This window comes from Dermacentor albipictus, chromosome 1, assembly GCF_038994185.2.
Source record: "Dermacentor albipictus isolate Rhodes 1998 colony chromosome 1, USDA_Dalb.pri_finalv2, whole genome shotgun sequence".
NCBI classification, from domain to species: Eukaryota; Metazoa; Arthropoda; class Arachnida; order Ixodida; family Ixodidae; genus Dermacentor; species Dermacentor albipictus.
In genome coordinates, this window is record NC_091821.1 from 522,940,061 (window position 1) to 522,964,493 (window position 24,433).

The window sequence follows — 24,433 nt, forward strand, 5'->3', positions numbered from 1 at the left end:
ATGACTTACTTCTTAAATTAAGCAAACTTAACTTAGACATCAAGGTATTCTGCTAGATTAAAGATTTCCTTTGTGACCGCACCGAATTTGTGACTGCTAACGACTGTTCATCTACTCTTTTGCCTGTCTCATTCGGTGTCCCACAAGGATCACTGTTAGAACCCTTACCCTTTCTCATTTACATTAACGACCTCCCTGACTGAGTTACATTTTCATCAATAAAACTTTTTGCCGGTGATTGCATTCTCTATATAAAACTCGCCCAACCCTCTGATCAGCATGAACTTCAAGAAAATCTATAACACTTGTCCTCGTGGTGCAATAAATGTATGATGTGGCTCAACATGAAGAAGTGTAAAAGCATGCGAATATCTCGGCGAGGTCACGCTATTAGCAGCGAGTATTTTCTTGACGACATCTGACTAGATCCTGTGACATCATACAATTACTTCGGCATCCACGTCAGTTCTGATCTTTCTTGGCGCATACATGTTAACTATGTTACTAACAATGCTAACGGCATGCTGGGATACTTGCGACGAAATTTTTTCCAAGCACCGTCGCCTGTGAAACTACATCTATATAAAACTCTTTCTTGGCCCTAAATTAGATTGTGCATGCACTATCTGGGACCCCAAAAACACCACACATTTAGAAATTGTTGAATCCACCCAGAATCGCGCAGCACGTTTCATTCTATCAAAGTGCTCTCAGCATGCCAGCGTATCATCACTGAAAGCAACACTTGCCTTACCTGAACTATCTTTGCTCCCTAAATGCTCTCACCTTTCATTGTTCCACAAAATCTATAATTATAGTGTGATTTTAAAACACATTCTTTTTTCTGCTCCCATCTAAGTATCATCGTTTTCAGATCATAACTATAAAGTCGGTGTGCATCTTGTCAGACTAATTCCTACCGCGAATCTTTAATTCCAAAGACTAGCAAAGAATGGAACCACCTTCCCACTCCCATCGCCGCCATCACCGACATCCACAGCTTCAAGACTGTCATTCATGAAACCTTTTGCTAACTTGTTCTTTTTTACTAGTTATAACTGCATTTTTTCTCTCTTTGCTGTGCAAATATTTTTATTCACCACTCCTTCCTGTAATGCCCTCGGGCCTTGGAAGTGTGCTAAATAAATATCTGCCTTTTGAACGTCGCTATAGGAAATGACAAATGAAACTTCAGCTTTGATTGATATTGTGAACAAATATTGGGAAGAACGCGGAAGAAATATTTTTTGTAACTTGTATGGGAGGTAACTAGCGCATGTAGTGCAGTCATATCTGGTTGCCTGGATGATCTTGTTTTGTTCTTGCAACTCCACAATTATAACACTTGTAAGACACTTGTAACACTTTGTAACACATTGTAACACTTGTCAGACCAACACTTTTAAGACCTATTCTTGAATATGCGGCTACCATATGGAACCCTTACAAAATTTCGGACATCCACAAAATTGAACATGTTCAGAAAAAGGCGGTTCGTTTCATTTACCGCCGTTATGACAATGTTTTCACCGTCATCTCATCTGAATATGCTCGGCTTAACCCCTCTTTCCCACCGCCGTCACATTAATTCTCTGAAACTTCTACATTCTCTATTTTATTCTTCACATTATGCTTCCCCTAACAGATATCTGACCCGTGCAAAGCCCCTAATCACGAGAAACAGCAATGACTTAAACTTAAACTTGCTCGCACCAACACTTTTAAATACAGTTTTTTTCTTAGGACAATTGAACTCTGGAATGACCTGCCTGGTTCCATCCGTTGTTTACCAAATAGAGAATTTGGGGATGCTATTGAGGGCTCCCCTTAGCCATGTTACATATGCTTCTTTTGTATAGTGATTTGTTTTGTTTTTTCCACATTTTGTATTCACCCACTCCTGCAATAGCCCTTCCGGGCTGCAGTATTTGTAAATAAATAAATAAACTAGCCCAGATTTTCTCGTTTGAGTGCTCTGGCTTTTGGCTCAAGGTCACGTGAAGGTTGCCGACAGCGGGAGCTAAAAGCATGTCATGTTTAATAACTGTGCACACAGTGGGTGCGGCGTTTGCTGACCATCAACCAAAAGTGAATGTATTAAGACATTTCAAAAGTGGTTGTCATTGCTCAAGCACAATCTGCGAGACTTATTATGTCGCATATAGCCGAAGAAACAAAAGTCCTCCACAGATGACCTCTACGAACGACCTCTGCAGATGTTAAGTAAACCTCACTTCATAAATACAGTGCGTCGCTACCTTGCTCGAACGCTAATCGCAATACCACCGACAGCTGTCATGAGATGAGTTCTGCTGTAATTTTTTAGCGCTTCCCGTTATTGCTTCGTCATACTGTCGTCATGATGCCCATCATTGTCATACACTCTTCATAATCCCATCATCCTTGCGTGATTATCATTATATTGCCTGTATTTAGAGCAATCACTTTGTACAGGTTTTGTCCCTTGTGCGCTGCAACTATGGGTTCTAATAAAAGCAAGTAGGAGCAACACAGCTTGTATTATGTGCGGACTTGTTATGCAAATGACTCTTGCTTTGCTGTGGTTGAATAATATTTATTTATTTAAAATACCAAACAGGTCCTATGGGGCATTGTGTAATTGTGGCTACAATATCAAGGCATAAAATAAAAAAAGAGTAATCAGCCTTCTGAGGTCTAGTACAAAAGATACACCTCAATGCAGGGCTCATCAACATTACTACAAAAATCAAAACAAGAAAAAGGAAAAACTGAAATAATAAAATGCCACAAAGGCACACTTCAAGCAAAGAACACAAGTAAAATTTAACGTAAGGAACTAATACTAGAAAGTAAAATACTGGAAAAATGAACTGATCAAGGTGTACAATGCTTCAAAGGATATTTTGGGAAAAAGACGCAAAAAAGCTATAGTATATACAGGGCATACAAGTCAACATGTGACGCAGCATAAAATACCAATTCATAAGAGCATGATAGCAATACATCAATAGAAATAAAGACATGGCAGGAAGTTCGAAGTACATTGCCAAGTGCAAGAAACAAGATAAAGTGGTTTGTAAGTGCTATTATGAAAAATGTTCGTGTAGGATATGACAAAATTATTCTTGATCTGACTCGGGAGCAATGTGATCAGGCAGATTGTTCCACAAGCGAGTGGCCGTAGGGAGTGCGGAAAAGATAAAAGCATGTGTTGTACCGTACATGCGAGCGAAACTTTAGTGGCTATTTAGTCGGCGAGACATGTTTGAGGCGATCTGGATATGCAGTATCGACTGTGTGGCATTATAAACATATTTGTGAAACAAGGATAACAGCGATATTACGGCAAAGAACTAAAGGCTGGAGGGAACGATCGAGCTTCACTTGCGTTACGCTGGAGTGGTGGCTATAATTATGAGAGATGAAACAGGCAGCTCGGTTGTATTGGATGTATTTAAGTGCAATACATCCAATCAAAAATGTTGTCTTGCATACATGTCACTGCCTTCTCATGTGACCTATCATCAGCATACAAATAGGAAGACAATGCATTCAGGTGTAGATGTTGACAAGCTCATTAAGGGTTGCCTTTGACATTGCCTATTTTTACATCTTTAAAAGCAGTCTGAAAAAAAAAACTACCTTGCACAAAAAGTGGCTGCCGCTCACTTGAATTATGTGCAGGTTGGAAGCAAGCCTGCTCGGCTGCTACCCACTGTGCCCAAATCGGCTGGTCTACCCAGAGATCTATCCTCGTGAGTACTGTTCCTCTCTTCGCATTGCTTCAGCACTAATAACATGAAGCTTCCACAGAATTGTTGTTTGTGTTGCCATGCCCAGTTCATGCAGGTTCATCTGCATTTGCCTCTAACTTGAGAAATAAAGCCTATGATGGAAAAGTGCCATGACTATCTGTTTGTTTATTTATTTTACAGTCCCACATTCACTCAGAGGGCATTACAGTGGGAGGGAAAGGGGAAATAATACAAATGTAAAACAGTGATAATTAAGGTTGCATAACAAAAAACACGGTGATGAATAATTCAATGCAGGCAGCATAACTATCTCCAAAACAAAAAAGGAAAATGAAAGAAAAAGGACTATATGTACATAAGTGCATATATACACATACATCATCATCAGCATGGTTACACCCACTGCAGGGCAAAGGCCTCTCCCATACTTCTTCAACAACCCCGGTCATGTACTAATTGTGGCCCATGTCATCCCTGCAATCTTCTTAATCTCATCCGCCCACATAACTTTCTGCCGCCCCCTGCTACACTTCCCTTCCCTTGAAATCTAGTCTGTAACCCTTAATGACCATCGGTTATCTTCCCTCCTCATTACATGTCCTGCCCGTGCCCATTTCTTTTTCTTGATTTCAACTAAGATGTCATTAACTCGCGTTTGTTCCCTCACCCAATCTGCTCATTTCTTATCCCTTAACGTTACACCTATCATTCTTCTCAAGACATACATGAGCATACATAAATATAATAACACACATACGCACATATTTGTTTATTTATTTCATAATACCCCTAAAGGCCCACGAAGGGGTATTACATAGGGGGTACAGATACATGAAAAAGATGTGAGCTTTGCGCGTTACGGAAAAAAAAACAACTGAAGTACACAAAAGTTATACAAAATTTTTACAAAAGAAAACACAAAACTTAAACAAAAGTACGATATTTAGCAAAATACACAACTGAAACTTAGAAAATACAAAACTGTCTGAGAAAATAAATTAAGGGAATAAAATAGGTACAATGTAAAAGAAGTAAAACGGGGTGTTGCTCGAAAATCCGTCAGTTGTCACGTTAACAAATTAATGAGACATGAATCGACTTGTACAATGTGCACGCAGAATGGGAAGACAAATGATCAAAACAATATATACACTGAACAACGTATGAAGAAACGGTACATAATGGATATTTACACGTAACTATTGCGTAATAGTTCCTGAGAGGTTGCGAAATCGGTTTGAGTGGCAATGTGTGATGGTAGATTATTCCATGTAACAATTGTTCGGGGAACAAAGGAGTTAGCATAGTTAGCTGAGCGACAACTGATGCGTTTTATCTTGAAGATATGGTCTGTGCGTGGAATGAAGGCTGTCGCTGGTTCAAAGATACGGTGAAGGTGCGGATGATGATAAAGTTTGTGCAGCAGTGAGAGGCGAGCAATTCTGCGGCAATGAGATAAGTCGTCAAGCTGAGCGCGAGCTTTTAGTGCTGAAATGCTAGTATAGGGTGAATAATCAGAAAAAATGAAACGGATCGCGCGGTTTTGCAGTGATTCGATTTCATGGGCGATATATGTTTGAAAAGGATCCCAGATGGCTGATGCATACTCGATTTTGGGGTGTATTAATGTGATGTATGCTAGTCTGCGTAGTTTAGCTGGAGCATGCTTAAGGTTGCGTTTGAGGAGGCCTAAAGAGCGGTTAGCTGATGCCAACGTCAGGCGGATGTGATGATGCCACGTTAGATCAGACTGTAAGTGAACACCAAGGTACCTATATGAAGTTGTAAGTTCAATTATGTTGTTAGATATTACATACGGTCTTGGAATATGGTGGTTGCGCCTAGTAAATGAAAATAACTTCGTTTTAGCTGTATTAAGAGTCATCAACCATGTTGAACACCATGTATTAATAGCGTTAAGATCGGCTTGAAGAATATCTGTGTCATTGTCGCATGAAATTAATCGATATATTACGCAGTCATCGGCAAAAAGTCTGCTGTGGGAAGACACACAGTTAGGCAGGTCATTAATATAGGTTAAGAAAAGCAAAGGGCTAAGAACGCTGCCCTGCGGAACACCGGAGGTTACTTTGGTATAAGAGGAATTACTGTTGTTAACAGACGTATATTGTACTCTGGATGAGAGGAAATCCTTAATCCATCCAATAACGGTTGGGTGTATGTTAAGGTTCATTAGCTTCAGTATTAGTCTATGGTGAGCAACGCGATCGAAAGCTTTCGAGAAATCCAGGAAGATAGCATCAACTTGAAACCCTAGGTCTAGGTATGAATGTATATCATGTAAAAAGCCGGCTAACTGTGTTTCGCATGAATAACCACGACGAAAGCCATGTTGGTAATCAACAATAATTTTGTGCTCTTCTAAGTAGTTAATGATTTCAGTATACAAGATGTGTTCAAGTAATTTACAAATAGTACTAGTTAAGGAGATGGGGCGGTAATTTAATGGGTGAGTTCGGTCTCCGGACTTAAAAATGGGTATGACTTTTGCCACCTTCCAATCGTGCGGAATAGTGTTAGTTGATAAAGACTGCGAGAAGAGTGCACATAATATAGGTGATAAACTAGGTGACAAATGCTTTAATACTTTATTATTAATGCCAGTGTGATCAGAGGCGGAAGAAACTTTAAGTTTATTTAGTAAAGAAGAAATACCTGCTTCGCTAACAATTATTTCTGCCATTGATATGTTAATGAGATTGTCAAGGGTTGGTGAAGATATGGTGTCTTCCTGTGTAAATACAGATGAAAATGCACTATTCAATAAATCAGCACATTCCGAGTGGTGGACCATATCACCGTGCTCATCGACTAGTGGTAAATCGGGATAGCTCTTCGGGTTTATTACGCGCCAAAAACGTTGAGGATTGTTAGTGAGCATAGAATATAGGTCATGGGCAAAGAAATGTCGTTTAGATGATTTTAGCAGTGACTGATATTGCTTATCGCAGGTCTTATAACGGTGCGAACTAGGGTGGTTGCTTGGGCTAGTTGGTAATTCATGATCAAAAATAACGTACAGCGCAAAGGACAAGGACAGTGATAGACGCTGTCTATCGCTGTGTATCACTGGGCAGTGATACAGCGCTGTGTATGTCGTCTATCACTGTCCTTGTCCTTTGCGCTGTACGTTATTTTTGCTTATAACGGTGCCAGGAATCTGAGTCGCGGGCTTTATCGGCTTTACGATATAAACGCTTTTTCTTATTATTGAGGCGCCGAAGCTTTACGGTAAACCACGGGGCTGTCGGGGTGCAGGCTATTTTTTTTAGAGGGACGAATCGATTAATTAGTTCAGTAAGAGTGGTTTTAAGTTCAGCCCAGTTATGTTCGATGGTTTGAAATTGGCATCTATTGAGGAAATGTAAAGAGAAGTCAGATAGCACGGAGTTAATGCTGTCAAAATCCGCTCGATTGTAACATCGGATGTACTTATCAGAGCACGGACGGCTTGGAAGGGAAACTGCAAGACTGCCTGTTATGATATCATGGTCAGATAGCCCATCTTGATGAGTTAAGTCGAAGCACACGTCAGGATCAGTGGTTAATACTAGATCTCAAATATTAGCGGATGTAGCCGAAGATCGCATAGGACGGGTGATAAGCTGTGTTAAAGAAAAGTCGAGACATGACTGCAGAAAAGTGTGGGCCTCAGATAGGTAGGTTGCTGTTGAAAGGTTAGCCCAATCAACTTCGGGGAAATTAAAATCACCGAAAATTAGTACTAGAGATTTAGAAAAACGAACAGCAATGATTTCAAGGAGCCGTTGGAATTCACGAGAAAAAATATTGCCCATGTCAGGAGGTCGATAAAAAGCACCAATGATTATTAGGCCTCCTTTATGTTTTATGGAAACCCACACACACTCTAAAAAAGTGTCAAGGTGAATACGTGTGGCGAAAAGATTTTTTTGCACTGCCACCAAAACGCCACCACCTATTCGATTTGTCCTGTCACATCGAAAGTAGTTAAATGAAGTCCAGCTTTCCAGAATGCAGGTATCGGGGGCAGTATCGGTAAGCCATGTTTCAGTTAGTATCACTATCGATGCTGAACATGAGTCAATGATGGATGATAGCTGTACTGCTTTAGAAATGACACTTCTTATGTTTGTGTAAAGAAATGGAATGTGGTCTTGGGCGTCATTCTTCTTCAATATCGGTCCAGCGGATTGATGCTTAGTGTGATCACATGACACTCGTCATTCTGTAGCTCTTTCAGACACTCCCTTTGCGCGTTTCTGATCGCTATCCCAGATATAAACGTCATTATTAATAAACAACTTGTTCAACACGAGTCGCACACGATCGCCTTCCTTTCGTATTGTTTTGAAAAATAGCAGAAGGTCGCGGCGTTTATTTCGCACTGTTTCAGAGTAGTCACTGGAAATGCTAAAAGGTTTATCTTTTAGTTTGTAACCATAGCCAAGTAGTGCATCAATTTCTTTGTCATTGGAAAACTTTGCAATAATCGGTCGCTTTTTATCGTTAGAGAAACGACCTAATCTGTGCGCTCTTGCTATTGAGGACACTTTCATACCAAGATGATTGTCGCAAAATTCCTGAACCAGGCGCTCAGAAGTTTCCCATCGTTCGTTCTGTTCAGAGTCAGAAAGCCCGTAAAATAGTAAATTGCACCTGCGGGAGCAGTTTTCTAAATCGTCGACCTTATCTTCTATTTTGGAGATGCTCAATTCGTGAGTTGGAAGGGAGTGCGCATTAGCCTCCCCTGACAAAAGCCCTGAAGTTATCTTTCGCTCGAAATCATCGAGTTGATTCTGCATTTTAGAAAAGCGTTCTTCGCAGTCAAGTGCTACTTTCTCAGAAACATTGGACAGAATTTTACTTTCAAGTTCAGAAACACGTCGACTTAGTTGGTCTAGGTCACTTTTTATGCCAATATGGATTTGTAGTACCTTATTAACAGATTCTAAAATACCTATACTATTAGAATCTAGTCTCTGAACAGTGTTGAATACAAAATCAAGTTTTTCTTCTTGTGGTTTAGTCATGGGACCCAGGTTTGCCTCTACGTCGCCCCCAAGCAGCAAATCGCGCCATAGATGCAAGACACAATCACAAAAACACTTCATTGAATCGGGTGGCCACGACACCGCTAATAAGAACACATCGTTGTTACGAAAAGAAAAAGCACCATTTAGGCTCACCTGCACAAGCATGAAAAGTGAGCGTGGCATCACAGCTGCGGTGTCGTGGCCCGAAGTGCTGTCGAAATAGGTGTGCTTTAGTACTGTGCATGTCGTAGATAAGGTGCCATGTTGCCAGCCGAGCAATGCAGTCGTATCCAGAACTGGTGGTTGATCCGGTGACGGACTTGACGATTGACTGCGCATCCAACGTAAACCTTTCAGCTCGGTGTCTTCATTAGGTCCGGTATTTTCCGATGGATAACCCAGGCGCTGCAGTGCGACGGCCGACGGTGAACCGGGCATCGCCATCAACACCTGCACAAGCATGAAAAGTGAGCGTGGCATCACAGCTGCGGTGTCGTGGCCCCTACCCGTATTACATTATTACACACTCATAAAATACATAGTAGGCAAGCAAACACAAAAACTAAAAAAATCAAACGTGAGCAAACGCGAAAAAAATAACATCAAAACACATGAACTGATCACATGTCAAGCAGTTCATTGAAGAAGGTTGAATTTGATGTTTTAGAAATGGTTTCCTCAGGCAGAGCATTCCATTCATTGATGGTTTTTGGAAAAAAAGAATACTTTAACATGTTCGTTCTTGACTTCATTGGCCTTACTTTTAATGTGTTAATGGTGATGGGATATGTAATATGGGTTAAACATCTATTTTGATTTATTAATGCCAATATTGTTGTAAAAAATCTTATGAAAAAATTTGAGACGCAAGCAACGCCGGCATTCAGGTAACGTCGAAAGCGCTAGGCGTATTTTCATGTCTGCTCTAAGATGTATTTAAGGTTGTCCTGATAAGGGTGCCATATTGTGCACGCATACTCAAAAATAGGCCTTGAGTATGTCATGTGTAATAACTTCTTGGTTGCCAGAGGACAGGGGTGAAAATTTCGAGCCAAGAACATTAGTGTGTTATTCCTTTTCGCGGCAATCTCGGCAATGTGATCCTGCCAAGTAAGATCGCTTGAGAAGTGAACGCCGAGGTACTTGGCCCCTGTTACACTCGCAATGGTTGAATTATTCAGCCTGTAAGAATGGCAAACATCAGTTTTTTTCCTAGAAAAGCACATGTAGTTGCATTTTGATTTATTTAGTGTCATGCACCAAGTGGCACACCAGTTGTAAATTCTATTAAGGTCTTCTTGAAGGATTTTGCTGCCACTTAGATTGTTTATCGAGCGGTAAACAACGCAGTCATCTGCGTACAATCATAGGTTCGACTGGATGTTTTTAGCAATATCGTTAATAAAAATAAGAAATAATAACGGGCCCAGAACAGACCCCTTGCGGTACTCTGGATGTGACTGGAACGGCTGATAAGCAACATCCATTTACCACTGTTATGTGTCTGTGATTTATGACGTAGTTAATTAACCAGTTCATTAGGTCAGCGGGAATGTTTAAATGCCAAGTTTGTGTATTATACGATCGTGTCGAACCCGATCAAATGCTTTTTTGAAATCTAAAAACAAACAGTCAATGCCAGCACAGTAGTACCTCGTTAACTCGAACTCGCATATCTAAAAAAGTTGGCTAATTCAACATTTTCTGCAGCACCGTACCATTTCCTATACATCCCATGTATTTGTTGCGCTTTATCTCGAAGTATATTTTGGGCCAAACTGCGGATTTTTTGAAATCTTGAATGAGAGTGCAACGAAAATTCTGCTGCCGTCTCAGAAGATTTGTGCGATGCTGCCGCACCTAAAGTTCCTTGGTTTATTTTCTCTTTTAGCCACATCTACCACAAAGCCGATGCATTCCCCGAACATGAAGTCGGAGCCTAGTGGCATATAAACTTTGTCAAGCAGCCCTATGGCATGTCATGTGACCTCTGTGCTGGAGCCAGTGGATCAACGTGTGATTGAAGAGCTGTTTTGAAGAGCTGCTAAGTAGTGATTTTTGTTTAAAGAACTTGATTTTTCACGGCAATTTGCGCAACTCTACTTATCTCGAAAATCTGCTTATCTCGAAATTTTTCCTGGTTTTTACTACTTCGGGTTAACGGGGTATTACTGTACCTTGATTTAATGCAGTTGTTATGTCAAAACAAAATTCCGTTAACTGTGTGTCGCAAGAAAATCTGGTGCAAAAATGGTGCTGTTCTGCATAAAAAAAGGCTTTGCAAATTCAGGTGCCTTATTAGGTCGTTGTATACGATGTGTTCCATAATTTTTGAAGCGCCACATAGGAGAGAAATTGGGCGATATTGTTCCAAGTTATTTTTTGCTCCTTTCTTATGGACAGGAACCACATGAGCAAATTTTCATTCATCCGGCATGATTCTTTCAGATATTGAAGTCATATACATTGTAAGAAGATTGCTAAGAGAGCTAGCACATTCTTTCAGCACGCGATTGGGTATGCCGTCAAGACCTGTTGCTTTGTGTCTAGGCTGGTAAGGATTTGAAAAATATCATGAATTGATAAAGTGATGTCGGGCATTTCCTGAAGAACTGAGGCGCATGCTGGTAAAGGAATATTGTTCATCGCTGCAATAGCAGAAAAGGTGGACCTGAAATAGTTGTTGAAACCAGTGGCTTTCAATTCATCATTTGTTATCCTGCCATTGTCAGACGTGATGCACTGTATACCAATTTTTTCTTTCCTGGTTTTTTTGGCAAGCTTCCATTTAATTTTGTCATTGTTTCCAATCTTTGCATCTAAAGTACTGAAAAAATGACGCTTCGCTTCACTAATTTTCGATTTACAAATGTGCTGGACAGAAAATAATTTTTCAAAAGTGACTGGCATTTTGCATTTCCTGAGGTTCTGAAAAAGATGGCGTATTCTTCTAAGGAGTTGGCAGATTTCAGGGGTGATCCGTGGTTTATCTGTCCGACGATTGGCAGTTAGAAATGTTGATGGTATATGCTCCGAAATTAGTGCAAGTATTTTATCTTTCAGTATGCTCCAAGCAATGTTAACATCTTTTTCTGAGCAAACCTCTGAGAAAGCTTGAAGAAAATCAGTTAATTCACTGTTCATTGCTCTATAGTTTCCTTGATCGTAAAAGTATGTCAGTTTTGGAGTAAGCCGATCTCTATTTTGGTGTGGATAAGAAATGCTGGTTAAAACGTCAGCATGGTCGCTGATATCGGGAACACAGATAGGTGGAGACACCAGATCAGCTTCATTTGTGAAGAAGAGATCGAGGGTGTTGGATGACAGAGCAGTAACTCTGGTTGCGGACTCGACGCACTGAGTAAGGCTCAAGCTACTTGTGAGGTCCAACAATGCAGAATGTAACAATGAGTTTGATAAATTGGTCGGCAGGTTCATGTGTTATATGTGTGTTAGTTAACCCTTTCGCTGTCACGGACGTACCGGTACGTCATCGCGCCTCTCCCCCCACAGTGTCACTGACGTACCGGTACGTTCTCTATCGTGCGTTCAAAATTTCGTGCCAGAGCGCAAAGCTGGCGCTCCTGGATTGGCCACGCTATTTGTTGACTCCTTCTACAAGTTCGTATATTCGCCCCAACCTGTGTTACTCCATGTATTGAAGAGTATGGCGTGACTGCCACTCCCCACTTTCTCTTTGCTGAGTGGCGCAGTGGCTCCATGTTCACTGTATCATGCGTCGCGCGCGTGTGGTTATGGGTTCAAGGGTTGTTCTGCCATCTCCGCTGGTTTGAAGGTTTTTATTTTTCTTCTGTTGGTGTGCCTGCTACGGCGCCTCAAGTTCAGGCGCATGTGCCGTTGCCTCTCCGAAAAGAGTGACTCGTTGCTGCTTTCGTTCTCTCGCCGCACCCTCGCTTCCGACTTGCAGCAGTAAACGTAAAGCCCTTCGAACTTTGTTTAGCCTTTTTCCATCTCCCTCTGTCTTCTTGATCACGCAACGTCCCGTTGCTCTCCGTTGTGCGGGCGACTGAAAGCGCATCCTCCCTGCACGCGGTTACTTTCGGATGGCTCAGCGCGCGGGACCTTCGTCTGCTCATTGGAGCAGCGGCTCAATTCCGATTCAGAATACGAGCCGAGCTCGGATTCGGACTCTGACAGAGTCGCATGCGAGTAAGAGGGTTCCGCATCGTCAGATTCGGATGTTGGAACAGATTTTATAGTCAGGCTGATGATGATGATGATGTTTACTAACAACAGCTGCAGAACACTGAAATGTGCATATCGCATTGACTATGTTATTTGTATACCAATCATAATCAAAAATAAATTGCTACGTTCATTCCCTGTTATGCTCGTTCCCTGAAACCAAGCCGACACTGGGGGTGCGTCACGACCAGAAAGGTCCGACAGCGAAAGGGTTAATAAAGTTGTACAGTGTGAGTGTTACCTGTCAGTAGCAGCCTTCCCTGGTCTATTCGCGATATCCAAGGCTGATGACAAAAAATTTTATTGAATGTAATGCACATGTTGGAGCCTATGTGAAACGTTTTATGAAATGCTATACAGTTTAACCCACATATAACAATCCGAGATATAACTATTTATCGGTTATAACAACCACATTTCACTGCATTTACAATTTTCCGACCCTGCCTAATGAAACTGTGCCCAGATATAATGAATGGTTTCACAAGCCGCGAGGGAAGTTACTCGCTTTCAACGCATTCAGGTATGCTAGGGTAACCATGCTTTCAAGGCATGTCTCTAGCATGCTTCAAGGCAAGGCACAATATCGGCTGTGGCCTCCGCAACAGCATGCGCCGGTGCTATTGTGGAAGCCACAATGGTGGCACGTTAGTTTTTGCGCAGTTCTCCGTGCGGCACCGCATACAGTCGGCAACTCCACAATCCGTTACTTGTGTTGGCAGCATTATCCAAATAAACAAGAATGGCTACAACATCCAGGTTCAAGGCAGCTCTTTCACTTGGTGCTGCGCTCATGCATTTCTCATTTGTGACGTTGAATCAAGGTGTTTGTTAAAGCCAAAACGGTCCTTGCGGCCGATTACCTTATTTTGATTGGTCTCAAGGATTTCTGTTACGAAACTGCAAAAATCATTGTGCTGTGTGTGCCAACGTCCGGCCTGCCCAGCAAGTTGCACCAGATATTTTTTGTAAAGACAAAGCGCCTTTCAAGCGAACCGGAGGTTTAAAAAATGGAGGTGTTTGTGTGTAGTGGGCCTAAAAAAGGTGCAAGCACTTGTTCGCCGCGTTGCTAAACTGGTACAAGTTTGGTACTCGACTGTTTTCGACCTTCACAGGCAACTCCGCACTGCAACTCATGCTGCAGTGTATCACATAAATCACCTCACAATATATAGGCAGTAATGTCTGTCTTGCTTTCAGAAGCTAAATAATTCTGCACTATAACGTTAACAAAAAACCATCCAAAAAAAGATGCGCACAGGAAACATACAAGAAGACAGGAAAGAGGCTGGTTTTATCTTCATGCATTGCACCAACTAGCCCAACAGCGCATTTTACTAAAAGTCTGTAACATTACCTGGTCAGTGTGTCTTGGTATAAAAGCAAATGAGAGTTCCATGTGTGAGTTGGGGCCACACCTTTCTTTTTATAGTAAGCTGATATGTGTGATAAGGTCGTCTGTGTTTGATGAATGGTGCTTGTTCACGCTTGCAGTACATAGTGTTCATGGTAGAGCTCGGGCGTTTGCCAACACAGCAGACGCCCGCTGCCCATAGAAATTTTCAAACCCCAGTGAAACACGAGAACTGAGTAACAACCAATCAGACCAAGCAGAGTTTACTCCAAAAGGTTTCCAAAATTTAGCGAAGATATTCGTTTGGGCAAAGTCACTCATATTAGCATAAATGCATGACTTAGAAGCGAATTGAACCAGTTGTAATGGAATGTAAGTGTGTGCACAGTGTTGGAAAGCAAACTAGCGGCACTGAGCGCAGGTCGAACGCTCCAAAGCTGGAATGAGCACTGTTTGCTGCTGCTTTTAAATTTCTTATGAGCAAATAAACTGGCAACTCAAGTTAGTTAAATGGGGTTTAATGGCGCAAAAGCGGCTGAGGCTATGCTGCGCCAAACACGAGGTGTTTTTAAAATCAAGTTTATGCAGGAAAAGGCTTTGTTAATCTATATTTTATGTAAAAATCCAGTGTCATGTAGAAATTTACGGAGGTCACATAATGGGACTAGCGGATCATCACCTAAAATTAGAGCAGGGTGTAAAGGTATGTGTAGTGGATATAATTTGTGCAAAAGTGTTCGTCTGTGTGTTTCAGTCTGCGTACATGTGAGTAATATGTGCATAACTGTTAGTGGCTGTTGACATTTCTCGCATGTTGGTGTGTCTTCTTTTGTAAGTAAGTAATTGTGCGTGAGGTGTGTGTGCCCAATGCGTAGTCGGCATAAAACTACTTCGATGAAGCGCTCCTGATGGTAGCATGACTTCCACTCGCCAACTATGGGTTTCGTGAGATGTAGTTTGTTGTCGGCACAACGGTCCCATTCGCGTTGCCATTTTACCGTGAAGGCTTTTCTAATTGCACGGATGCTATCATTATATGGGAGTTTCGTGTTTGTAATATCTTTGTGCGCTGCCATCAATGCACATCTATCAGCTGCTTCGTTACCTGGTATCCCAACATGGCTTGGGACCCAACAGAAACGAATTGACCTCCCGTATTCGTTAAGCACCAACATGTTTAAAATGTCTCCTATCAGGGGTTCACACTCAGATTTCAACTGTAGAGCCTTCAGTGAGCTTAAAGAGTCAGTATATATGACTGCATGTTTGTGTTTATCAGTTATAATCTTTTTAACAGCAACCCAGATAGCGTAAACTTCAGCCGTGAAAACAGAAGCGTGTTGTGGTAATCGAATACTTGTTTCCCAATTTTCCGCTACGGCCCCCACACCCACGTGATCTTTTGTTTTAGAACCATCAGTGTAATATTGTATGTTATTTTGATATTTGTCCTGAAGTGCACGGAATTCTTGTATAATCTGTTCGTGTGGGATGTCTCTTTTCTTTAGATGTGTTAACGTCCAATCACATAAGTGTGTGAAATCGTACCACGGGGCCAACCGTTGTGGTTTCTTGGCAACCTGGAGGACTTCGTGCGGAATGTCATAATCCCGACAGTATTGCTCATACCGCAGGACAAGTGGCCTAATCGTGTTCGGTTTATTTGTGTAGTGTAAGCGTGTGTTGCATTGTGTGAGGATGTTGTAGCATATATGTTGGGGTGATGACTGAATTTTAAGTACGTAGGAAAATGTGAGGAATGCTCTGCGCTGCTGTAAGGAGGGTTCATTACACTCGACGTATAAACTTGGAATAGGTGAAGTTCGGTAGGCACCACTTGCCAGTCGCAGTCCAAGGTTATGTACCGGATCAAGTCGTTGGATGTAGGACTGTCTGGCTGAACCGTAAACCACGGAGCCATAGTCTAAAAGACTACGCACAAGAGACCGGTAAATACGTAAAAGACAGGTTCGGTCGGAACCCCAGTGCTTATGAGATAAAACTTTGAGGATATTCAATGATTTATTTGCCTTAATCTTTAGTGTTTTAATGTGGGATAGGAAGTTTAGTTTTTTGTCAAAGGTTACTCCCAAGAATTTGTATTCTTGTTGCACCGGCAGCGCGACATCATTCATTTTTAAATCCGGGTCTAAATACAACCCTCGTTTTTGCGAAAAAAGCACTGTAACAGTTTTCTGAGTAGAGAAGCGGAAGCCATTTTTTTCAGCCCACTCCATTAGTTTATTTATTGTTATCTGGAGCTGCCTTTCACATGTTCGTAAGTTGGAGGCGCGGCACGCTATTTGCAGATCATCGACGTATATGGAGTGCATAACAGAGGTGGGAATGACGTTGTTGACAGAGTTCATTTTTACTATAAAGAGTGTTGTGCTAAGTACGCAACCTTGTGGCACGCCGTTTTCTTGGATAAATGTGCGCGAGAGCACAGTGCCTAGACGGATTTGGAATGTTCTATTGGACATAAAATCAGCCAGACAGTTTAGCATTTTGCCACGGATTCCTAATGAGGCAAGGTCACGTAAGATTCCAAATCTCCACGTGGTGTCGTACGCTTTTTCTAGGTCAAAGAACACCGCCAGGCAGTGTTGTTTGTGTAAAAATGCTTCACGTATTTCGTGTTCAAGTCGGACGAGGTGGTCTATCGTTGAACACCCTTTTTTATAGCCGCACTGGTGAAAATCAATGGAGTTCCGTGTATGAAGCGTGAAAGTTAATCTTACATTTACGAGACTTTCGTATGATTTCGCCAAACAGCTTGTCAGGGCAATGGGTCGAAAGCTGCTTGGGGATGCGGGGGATTTACCTGTTTTTAAAAAAGGCACAACTATTGCGTTTTTCCAACTCTTTGGCATGCTTCCAGATTCAAATACTTTGTTAAAAAATTCAAGGAGAGCCTCTACGGATGCTTGGGACAGGTGTGCAAGCATGGAATAATGGATCCTGTCGGGACCTACTGCAGTTGTTTTGCCAGCACAGAGGACCCGGTTAAGTTCTTGTACCGTAAATGGAGCGTTGTATTCATCCCTTGACATACAAGCAGTTGGTAGCTTCTCCTTTTCTGCTGACAGTTTGTATTTTGAAAACGTGTTTGAATAATTACCCGAGCTAGAGATGTTATAAAAATGTTCCCCAAGTATATCCGCTTGTTCTTGTAGTGTTGTTTGAGTGCCTGAAGGTGTAAGTATCGGTATTGTGTATGATGCGTAGTCCCCCTTAAACTTCCTGACCTGTTCCCACATCCTTTTGGATGTGACGGTGCTATTAATTGTCGATACGTATTTTTGCCAGGAAGACTTTTCTGCCTGTCTGCGGATATATCTAGCTTTCGCTTTGGCTTGTTTAAAATTTAGAAGGTTGTTATATGTTGGGTACCTGCGTAAGATTCCCCAGGCCTTATTTTGCTGCTTTTTAGCTACGGTGCATTCATGTGACCACCAAGGATTAAGCTTTTTCGGAATAACTCCTGAAGATTGCGGAATGGCCTTTTCGGCTGCAGAAATAATACAGTTAGTAATTTTTTCATTAATTTCGTCAATGCTTAAATCTGTTAAAGTCAGCTCCTCTAGCCTGGCACTTTCTGTGAAAACAGACCAGTCGGCCATTCGTAGTTTCCAATGGCGCGGTTTGTGAGATATTATGGGTAGTGTTGAGGTGAGGTTGATTATACCCGGTAGGTGATCACTGCCATATGACGTCTCCAGTACATCCCATTTAAAATCGGTAAATATGTCAGGAGAGCAGAATGCTAAATCGATGCAGCTAAAAGTACGTGAACTCGGTGAAAAATGAGTTGGTGCCCCTGAATTTAAAAGACAGATGTTATTAGTCAAAATAAAATCTTCGATAAGTTGTCCTCTTTGGTCATTCTTATCGCTACGCCAAAGAGTGCAGTGGGCATTAAAATCTCCAACTAAAACAAAAGGCTCTGGCAACTGGTCAATTAAATCTTCTAAATCTCGAGTTTTGAAATGGCTATGGGGAGGAATGTACAATGAACAGATGGTGACAGTCTTAAATGACAAAACGGTAACAGCTACTGCCTCGTACGGAGTATTTAATGAAACGTTCCGAGTGGGAATGCCGCTTTGGACGACAATAGCGACACCTCCTGATAACCGACTGGAGTGCTCGCGGTCTTTTCTTACGACAGTAAAACCTTTAAGAAAATGTGTATGTTTGGGTCCTAGGTTTGTTTCTTGGAGGCAGAGTGCCACCGGTGATAATTTACTTATAATATCTTTGATGTCACCTAGATTGTGGATTAGGCCTCTACAATTCCAATGAATAATAAAAGCCATCTTGAAACTGAAAGGTAAAAAATGGCACTACGAAAAACTAAGAGGTGGGGTTATAGGTGACATGGATAAAAAGGCTAATACAAATGAGCGATAACCTTCAGGTTATCGCTTTCTTATTTTGGGTGGTTATTGGGATCTTGTCCCTCTTACCGCGCTCAAGAGAGCGCTTGTCCTTCGGTGTCAATGACACCGGGGTTTTTGTGTCGACCTCCATCGCTCTCTCTGAGGCGCTGGAGGATCGAGAGTTAGGCGCCGAGACACGTGTCTCGGGCCTTGGGGTTCGCTTGATCTTAGGGCCCTGCGGGACTGGTGTCTGCAGGGCCGTCGAAGAGGGTGGAGCAGTACTGACTGCTTCCACCACGGGGGCGGGAGGAATCACTGCGGCACCACTGCGCGTGGGCTCGCAGGACTCCGGAGGCCTCTGTGACGCTGCCCCCGCCTGCGTCACTTCGGCATAACTCCTTCGCGGAAGATACGAAAGCCGCTTTCGGGCTTCAAAGAACGAGATTTTTTCTTTTACAGTTAGAGCAATGACTTCTTTTTCTTTTTTCCAGCAAGGGCAGGACCGTGAGTAAGCTGGGTGATCTCCCTTGCAGTTAACACAATGTGGGGAAGAAGTGCAATTCTCAGATTGGTGTTCGTTGGAGCTGCATTTAGCACAAGTTGTTTGTCCTCGACATGCATTTGAAGCGTGTCCAAACCTTTGGCACTTGAAACATCGTCTAGGGTTTGGAATATATGGTCTTACATTGACTTTAACATAACCTGCATCGAGCGAGGTAGGCATTACGCTTGTTCCGAAGGTGAGTATAACGTGTTTGGTGGGGATTTCTTGATCGTTTCTGCGGATTACTATTCTCTGTACCTTGGTAACATTTTGTTCCTGGAAACCTTCCAGCAGTTCCTCGTCGCTTAATCCAATAAAATCTTCTTCAGATATTACTCCCCTACTTGTATTGAGTGTTCTGTGGGCTGAAACAGTCACTGTCGCCTCGCCAATACTGGTAAGTTCAGACAGCTTATCTGCTTGATCTTTACTATTCAATTCTAGGAGGAGGTCCCCACTAGACATTTTGGAGGCTTTGTATGTCTGTCCGATTTTATCTTTCAGGCATTTGGCGACCAGGAATGGAGAAAGCTTTCTAATAGGTGTGTTACTTTCACTATGGACTACATAGTATTTGGGGAAGGATGGAGCGTTGCTTCGAAAGGAGAATTGAAACGGTACTTCGGTGCGGCATCTTTTGAGACGCCGATCATGGACAACAGAGATTTGAGCTGCCATAGGAAAGTGTGTGTGTTCGGCAACAGCGCCGACCGCCCACCACGGAGCCCAACGAGGGGACGCGGCAGGGCTTGTGTCCAAGCCTGCACGACGCCAGCCGTACGCCGTCACTATAACCAAATATGGTGTACCCAAGGTAGGATATCCACACAAGGTTAACCCTTGCCGCCGTAGAGAAAGGAAGTAAATGGAAGAGAGAAGGAGACAGGAAAGGTATAAAAGTGAGAGATAAAGACGAAGGTTTGAGGAGAGAGAGATAGGAAGAGGCGACTACCGATTTCCCACGGGTGGGTCAGTCCGGGGGTGCCGTCTACGTGAAGCAGAGGCCAAAGAGGTGTGTTGCCTCCGCCGGGGGGCCTTAAAGGTCCGAGCACCCGGCATCGGCTCAACCTCCAGGATCCCCCTTTCCCCGGACACGGCTAAGCCGCGCACGGCTACGCGCGGGAGGGTCCAACCCTCGTGTGCTCGGGTCCGTGGTGTCGCAACACACCAAACGCCTGCTCGCGCAGACGCCCCTGCGGGGGGCAACTCAACGTGTTGAATGAGAAAACAGCATCTTCCACTTGCACCACTAAACTAAAGCATGCTATGAAAGCAATATGCTGCCCTGTGGTTTGAGTGTCAACATTGCAGAAATAGTTGTGCTGTGCGTGCAAACATCCGGCCTGCCTAGCGAGCCACACAAGACCACTTTAAAGACAAAGAGCCTTTCAAGCGAGCCAGAGGTAAAAAAAAAAAATGGAGGTGTTTGTGCGTAGCAGGCCTCCAAAAGGTGCAAGAACTTGCTCACGGGATTGCTCCGCTGCTAAAGGTGTGATATTTGACCGTTTTCGACCTTTATGGGCAACTCCACACTTAGACTCGTGTTGCGTTATATCACATATAGCATCTCAGAATGTATGGGCAGTAATGCCTGTTGTACTTTCAGAAGCTATATACGGATATTGTGCACTGATAAGATGAAGCTAAAAACTGTAAAGTTACATGTTCGGTGTGTCTGTATAAAAACAAATGAGATCTCTGTTTGTGAGTTAAAAATTATGGGGTTTTTGTGCCAAAACCATTTCCTGATTATGAGGCATGCCTTAGTAGAGGACTCCGGAAATTTCGACCATCTGAGTTTCTTTAACGTGCACCTAAATCTAGGTACATGCGTGTTATCGCATTTTGCCCCCATCGAAATGCGGCTGCCATGGCCGGGATTCGATCCCGCGACCTCGTGTTCAGCAGCCCAACACCATAGCCACCCGTTTGTGAGTTGGGGTGCAACTTCTTTTTATAGTTAGCTGACACGGGTGTCCAAGTCCGACCACTGGCACTTCTCTGTGCTCACAGTAAGCAGTGTTCAAGATAAGGCACAGGCTTGGGAATACAGCAGACACCTGGTGCCCATAGAAATTCTCAAACACAGTGAAACGTGAAAAGTGAATAGGTAACAACCAATCGATCTAAGTTGAGTTTCCTCCAACAGGTTTTCAAAAATTTAGTGAGGATTTTCTTTTGGGCAACATCACTTGTATTAGTGTAAATGCATGACTTGGAAGCAAACCGAACCAGTTGTAATGGAATGTTGGTGTGTGCACAGTGTCGGAAAGCAAACTAGCCACACTGTGCGCAGGTCGAACGCTCCTAAGCTGGAAAGAGCGCTGTTTGCAGTTGCTTCTAAATTTGTTGTGAGCAAATAAACTGGCAGATCCCTGCATTGAATGAGAAAACAGCACCTTCTGCTTGTACTGCGAAACTAAAGCATGCTATGAAAACGATGTGTCACTTCGTGGCATAACATATTTCATGATCAACTTCAGACATTCTGAGGCAGTTGTCATTCCTGCTACTGCGCCTGTAGACAAAAGTACATTAGCGGGAATATTCTTGCTGCTTAAAGCAATAGTAACACTAATGCTCACTAGCTAGTGGGCGTGCCGAGATGCAGCCAATCCAGGATCAGGTTTGAAGTGAAAGAGGGCGTCCTGTCACGGCAAGCGCTGAATGCCTCGTTGTTCTCAAATCGTCATGATGCCACCATGCACAAGCCCGAAAATGAAGAAAAGGCCGATGTCGAAAAACTTTTGCTGTGTGCTATTATGCGTGTCATCATGGTGGAAAGCCAGCATGGTATGATTTCATCGTTTCTCGAAAAAAGCAGATGACGCACTTCGGAGAGTGACTTGGATAAGAAACTTCCACATGGGGTAAAGGTGTCTGATGATATACAAGTGTCAAAGCACTTCACTTGGGTCGGCTTCTTTATTCCCAGCAGGTAGACCATTCCTTCTCTATGTTTATTTTAAATATCTTGTTAGCATTTCGAATTGTGGAGGGTACCTTGTTCAGCCAAGCACTTTGGTAAATTATTGTGATGTACTCTTGTCTGCAGGCATGGTAGCAGGAATGATAACTGCCTCAGAAGGTCTGAAGTTGATCATGACGCATGCTATGCTGCGAAGTGACATATCGTTTTCATAGCATGCTTTAGTTTCGCAGTACAAGCAGAAGGTGCTGTTTTCTCATTCAATGCAGGGATCTGCCAGTTTATTTGCTCACAACAAATTTAGAAGCAACTGCAAACAGCGCTCTTTCCAGCTTAGGAGCGTTCGACCTGCGCACAGTGTGGCTAGTTTGCTTTCCGACACTGTGCACACACCAACATTCCATTACAACTGGTTCGGTTTGCTTCCAAGTCATGCATTTACACTAATACAAGTGATGTTGCCCAAAAGAAAATCCTCACTAAATTTTTGAAAACCTGTTGGAGGAAACTCAACTTAGATCGATTGGTTGTTACCTATTCACTTTTCACGTTTCACTGTGTTTGAGAATTTCTATGGGCGGCAGGTGTCTGCTGTGTTCCCGAGGCCGTGCCTTACCTTGAACACTGCGTACTGCGAGCGCTGTAGGGGTTGGAGGCCGGGACTTCGGGATGAAAACCCAAAACTTGGGAGTGATTTATTCTACATTTGTACAGGGAGGTGAGCGTCAAGCAACAGTCGTACAGACATTACGGGCCGGCAGCAACTCGGACACTGCGGCCCGCGGCAAGAAGTTCGAGAGAGGTGAATCAGGGAATCAGGGCATGTCCCAGCATGCTCAGGTCTCTCTGGAAGGCTTCTTATAAACCCTTCGAGCACTGCAAGTCACGTCATGTTTGACCAATGGGAGAGTCCACTCCGATGACGCCACTTTCAGCCAATGGTAGGCGCCCGTGTCGTGGTGTCACACCTGGCGGCTTGCTGCGGTCTTGCATCGCAGACTGGCAATGCATTTCGAACAAAGAGAAGGGGAGGGCTGCACCTGCTTCATTGTCGGATGCCCACCTGCTAATCCCGGCGGCGCACGAACTTGTTGGCATGTAAACTCGTTGCCTTAAACTTGTCTGCTCGGCCGCTTCTCTGGAATGCGCTTTCCTGCTTCTGCATTCCTCAATTAGCTGTGCTGCAATCCGATGTGGTCTGGGGAACTCGAAGTAATCGCAGGAACCAGCTCCATATCTAACAGCTCGTCCTCGCCCCGGTTGTTCTGAATGGCCGGTGAAATCAATTCGCTGGCCATGAGGAACGCTGAAAGAAGCTGCAGGGTATTGGGGTCGAGCCTCGTTTGACGAACTTCGGGATCCTTGGCCCTGGAGAACAAACGTCAAACAAACAAAACAACACAGCGCTGCCCCACGTGCAAGCGCAGGCTCTTCGCCCCTGACTCGCCAGGCTATTACTGCGTCAAAATGAACCCTGATCTTTTAGTTCCCCAATTTTGACAACAGTTCCAACCACCCTTCCAAACAGCTATCCATTTCTCCTCGAATGCCGACGAGACCAGAGTACTATTGTTGTTGCAAAACAAAAGGGTCGTTGACGATGCAAACAACAAATGAAAACAGCCGAACATAACTTAAGTGGCCTAACTACACGAACAGCATGTTTCCAATCTATCACAGTGGCGTACTTATCGCACGTAATGGTGCCACTGAACAATCTGGTCAACCTCACAAGTACGTAATCACAAGCGCACTAGCCTTGTGGTCACTAAACAAAACACGTACTTGCGTTGTAGGCAAACTTTTCATTCACGCTTACTCACGTTTCTTTCCTGAAAGTCCTACAGGACACGTGACATAAACGAACAATTAAACTTGCGGGACTTACACACTCCGCAGAACTCTTAAAATGATGCGTCTTCTACTAACTCTTTCCACGCACGCTCACTAAAGAAGTCAGAATACGGCTGCCCTCCACACACACTAGCAACCCAGTCATAAAGTCTGCTTCCTTCCGTCCACACAGGACACGCGCTAATGGAACTAAGAACGCCTCTCAGTGCAACTCATGCACTCACTGAAAACTTACGCGCTTAACCTTACAAAATTCAAAAACGCTTAAAAAGAAAGAAGGTTAAATAACACACGCGCTTTACCATAGGCCTTTCGACGATAACCTTGACCTTCAGGTTACTCACACACACAAAAAAAAGCCTATCTACTTATTAATGAACATCTCGCGAGA

General features: G+C 43.2%; 1 protein-coding gene across 17 annotated transcripts in view; it reads left to right on the top strand.

Annotated features, from left to right (window-relative positions):
* The window catches only part of LOC135908131 (tRNA-queuosine alpha-mannosyltransferase), a 219,909-nt gene that overhangs the window by 133,575 nt on the left and 61,901 nt on the right, over positions 1-24,433 (top strand). For 11 of the 17 annotated variants that reach the window (XR_010566214.1, XR_010566216.1, XM_065439892.1 and 8 more), the window contains one exon: positions 3,667-3,737. The exons of 3 other annotated variants lie outside the window; for them this stretch is intronic. Coding sequence is in view for 10 of the 14 variants with exons in the window: in XM_065439892.1 (XP_065295964.1) it covers positions 3,667-3,737 (71 nt within the window). In the remaining 4 variants the exon portion in view is untranslated. Of the gene's footprint in view, positions 1-3,666; positions 3,738-9,175; positions 9,241-10,664; positions 10,783-24,433 lie in introns of those variants that run through there. 3 more of the 17 variants (XR_010566215.1, XR_010566217.1, XM_065439888.2) reach the window with 3 other exon arrangements.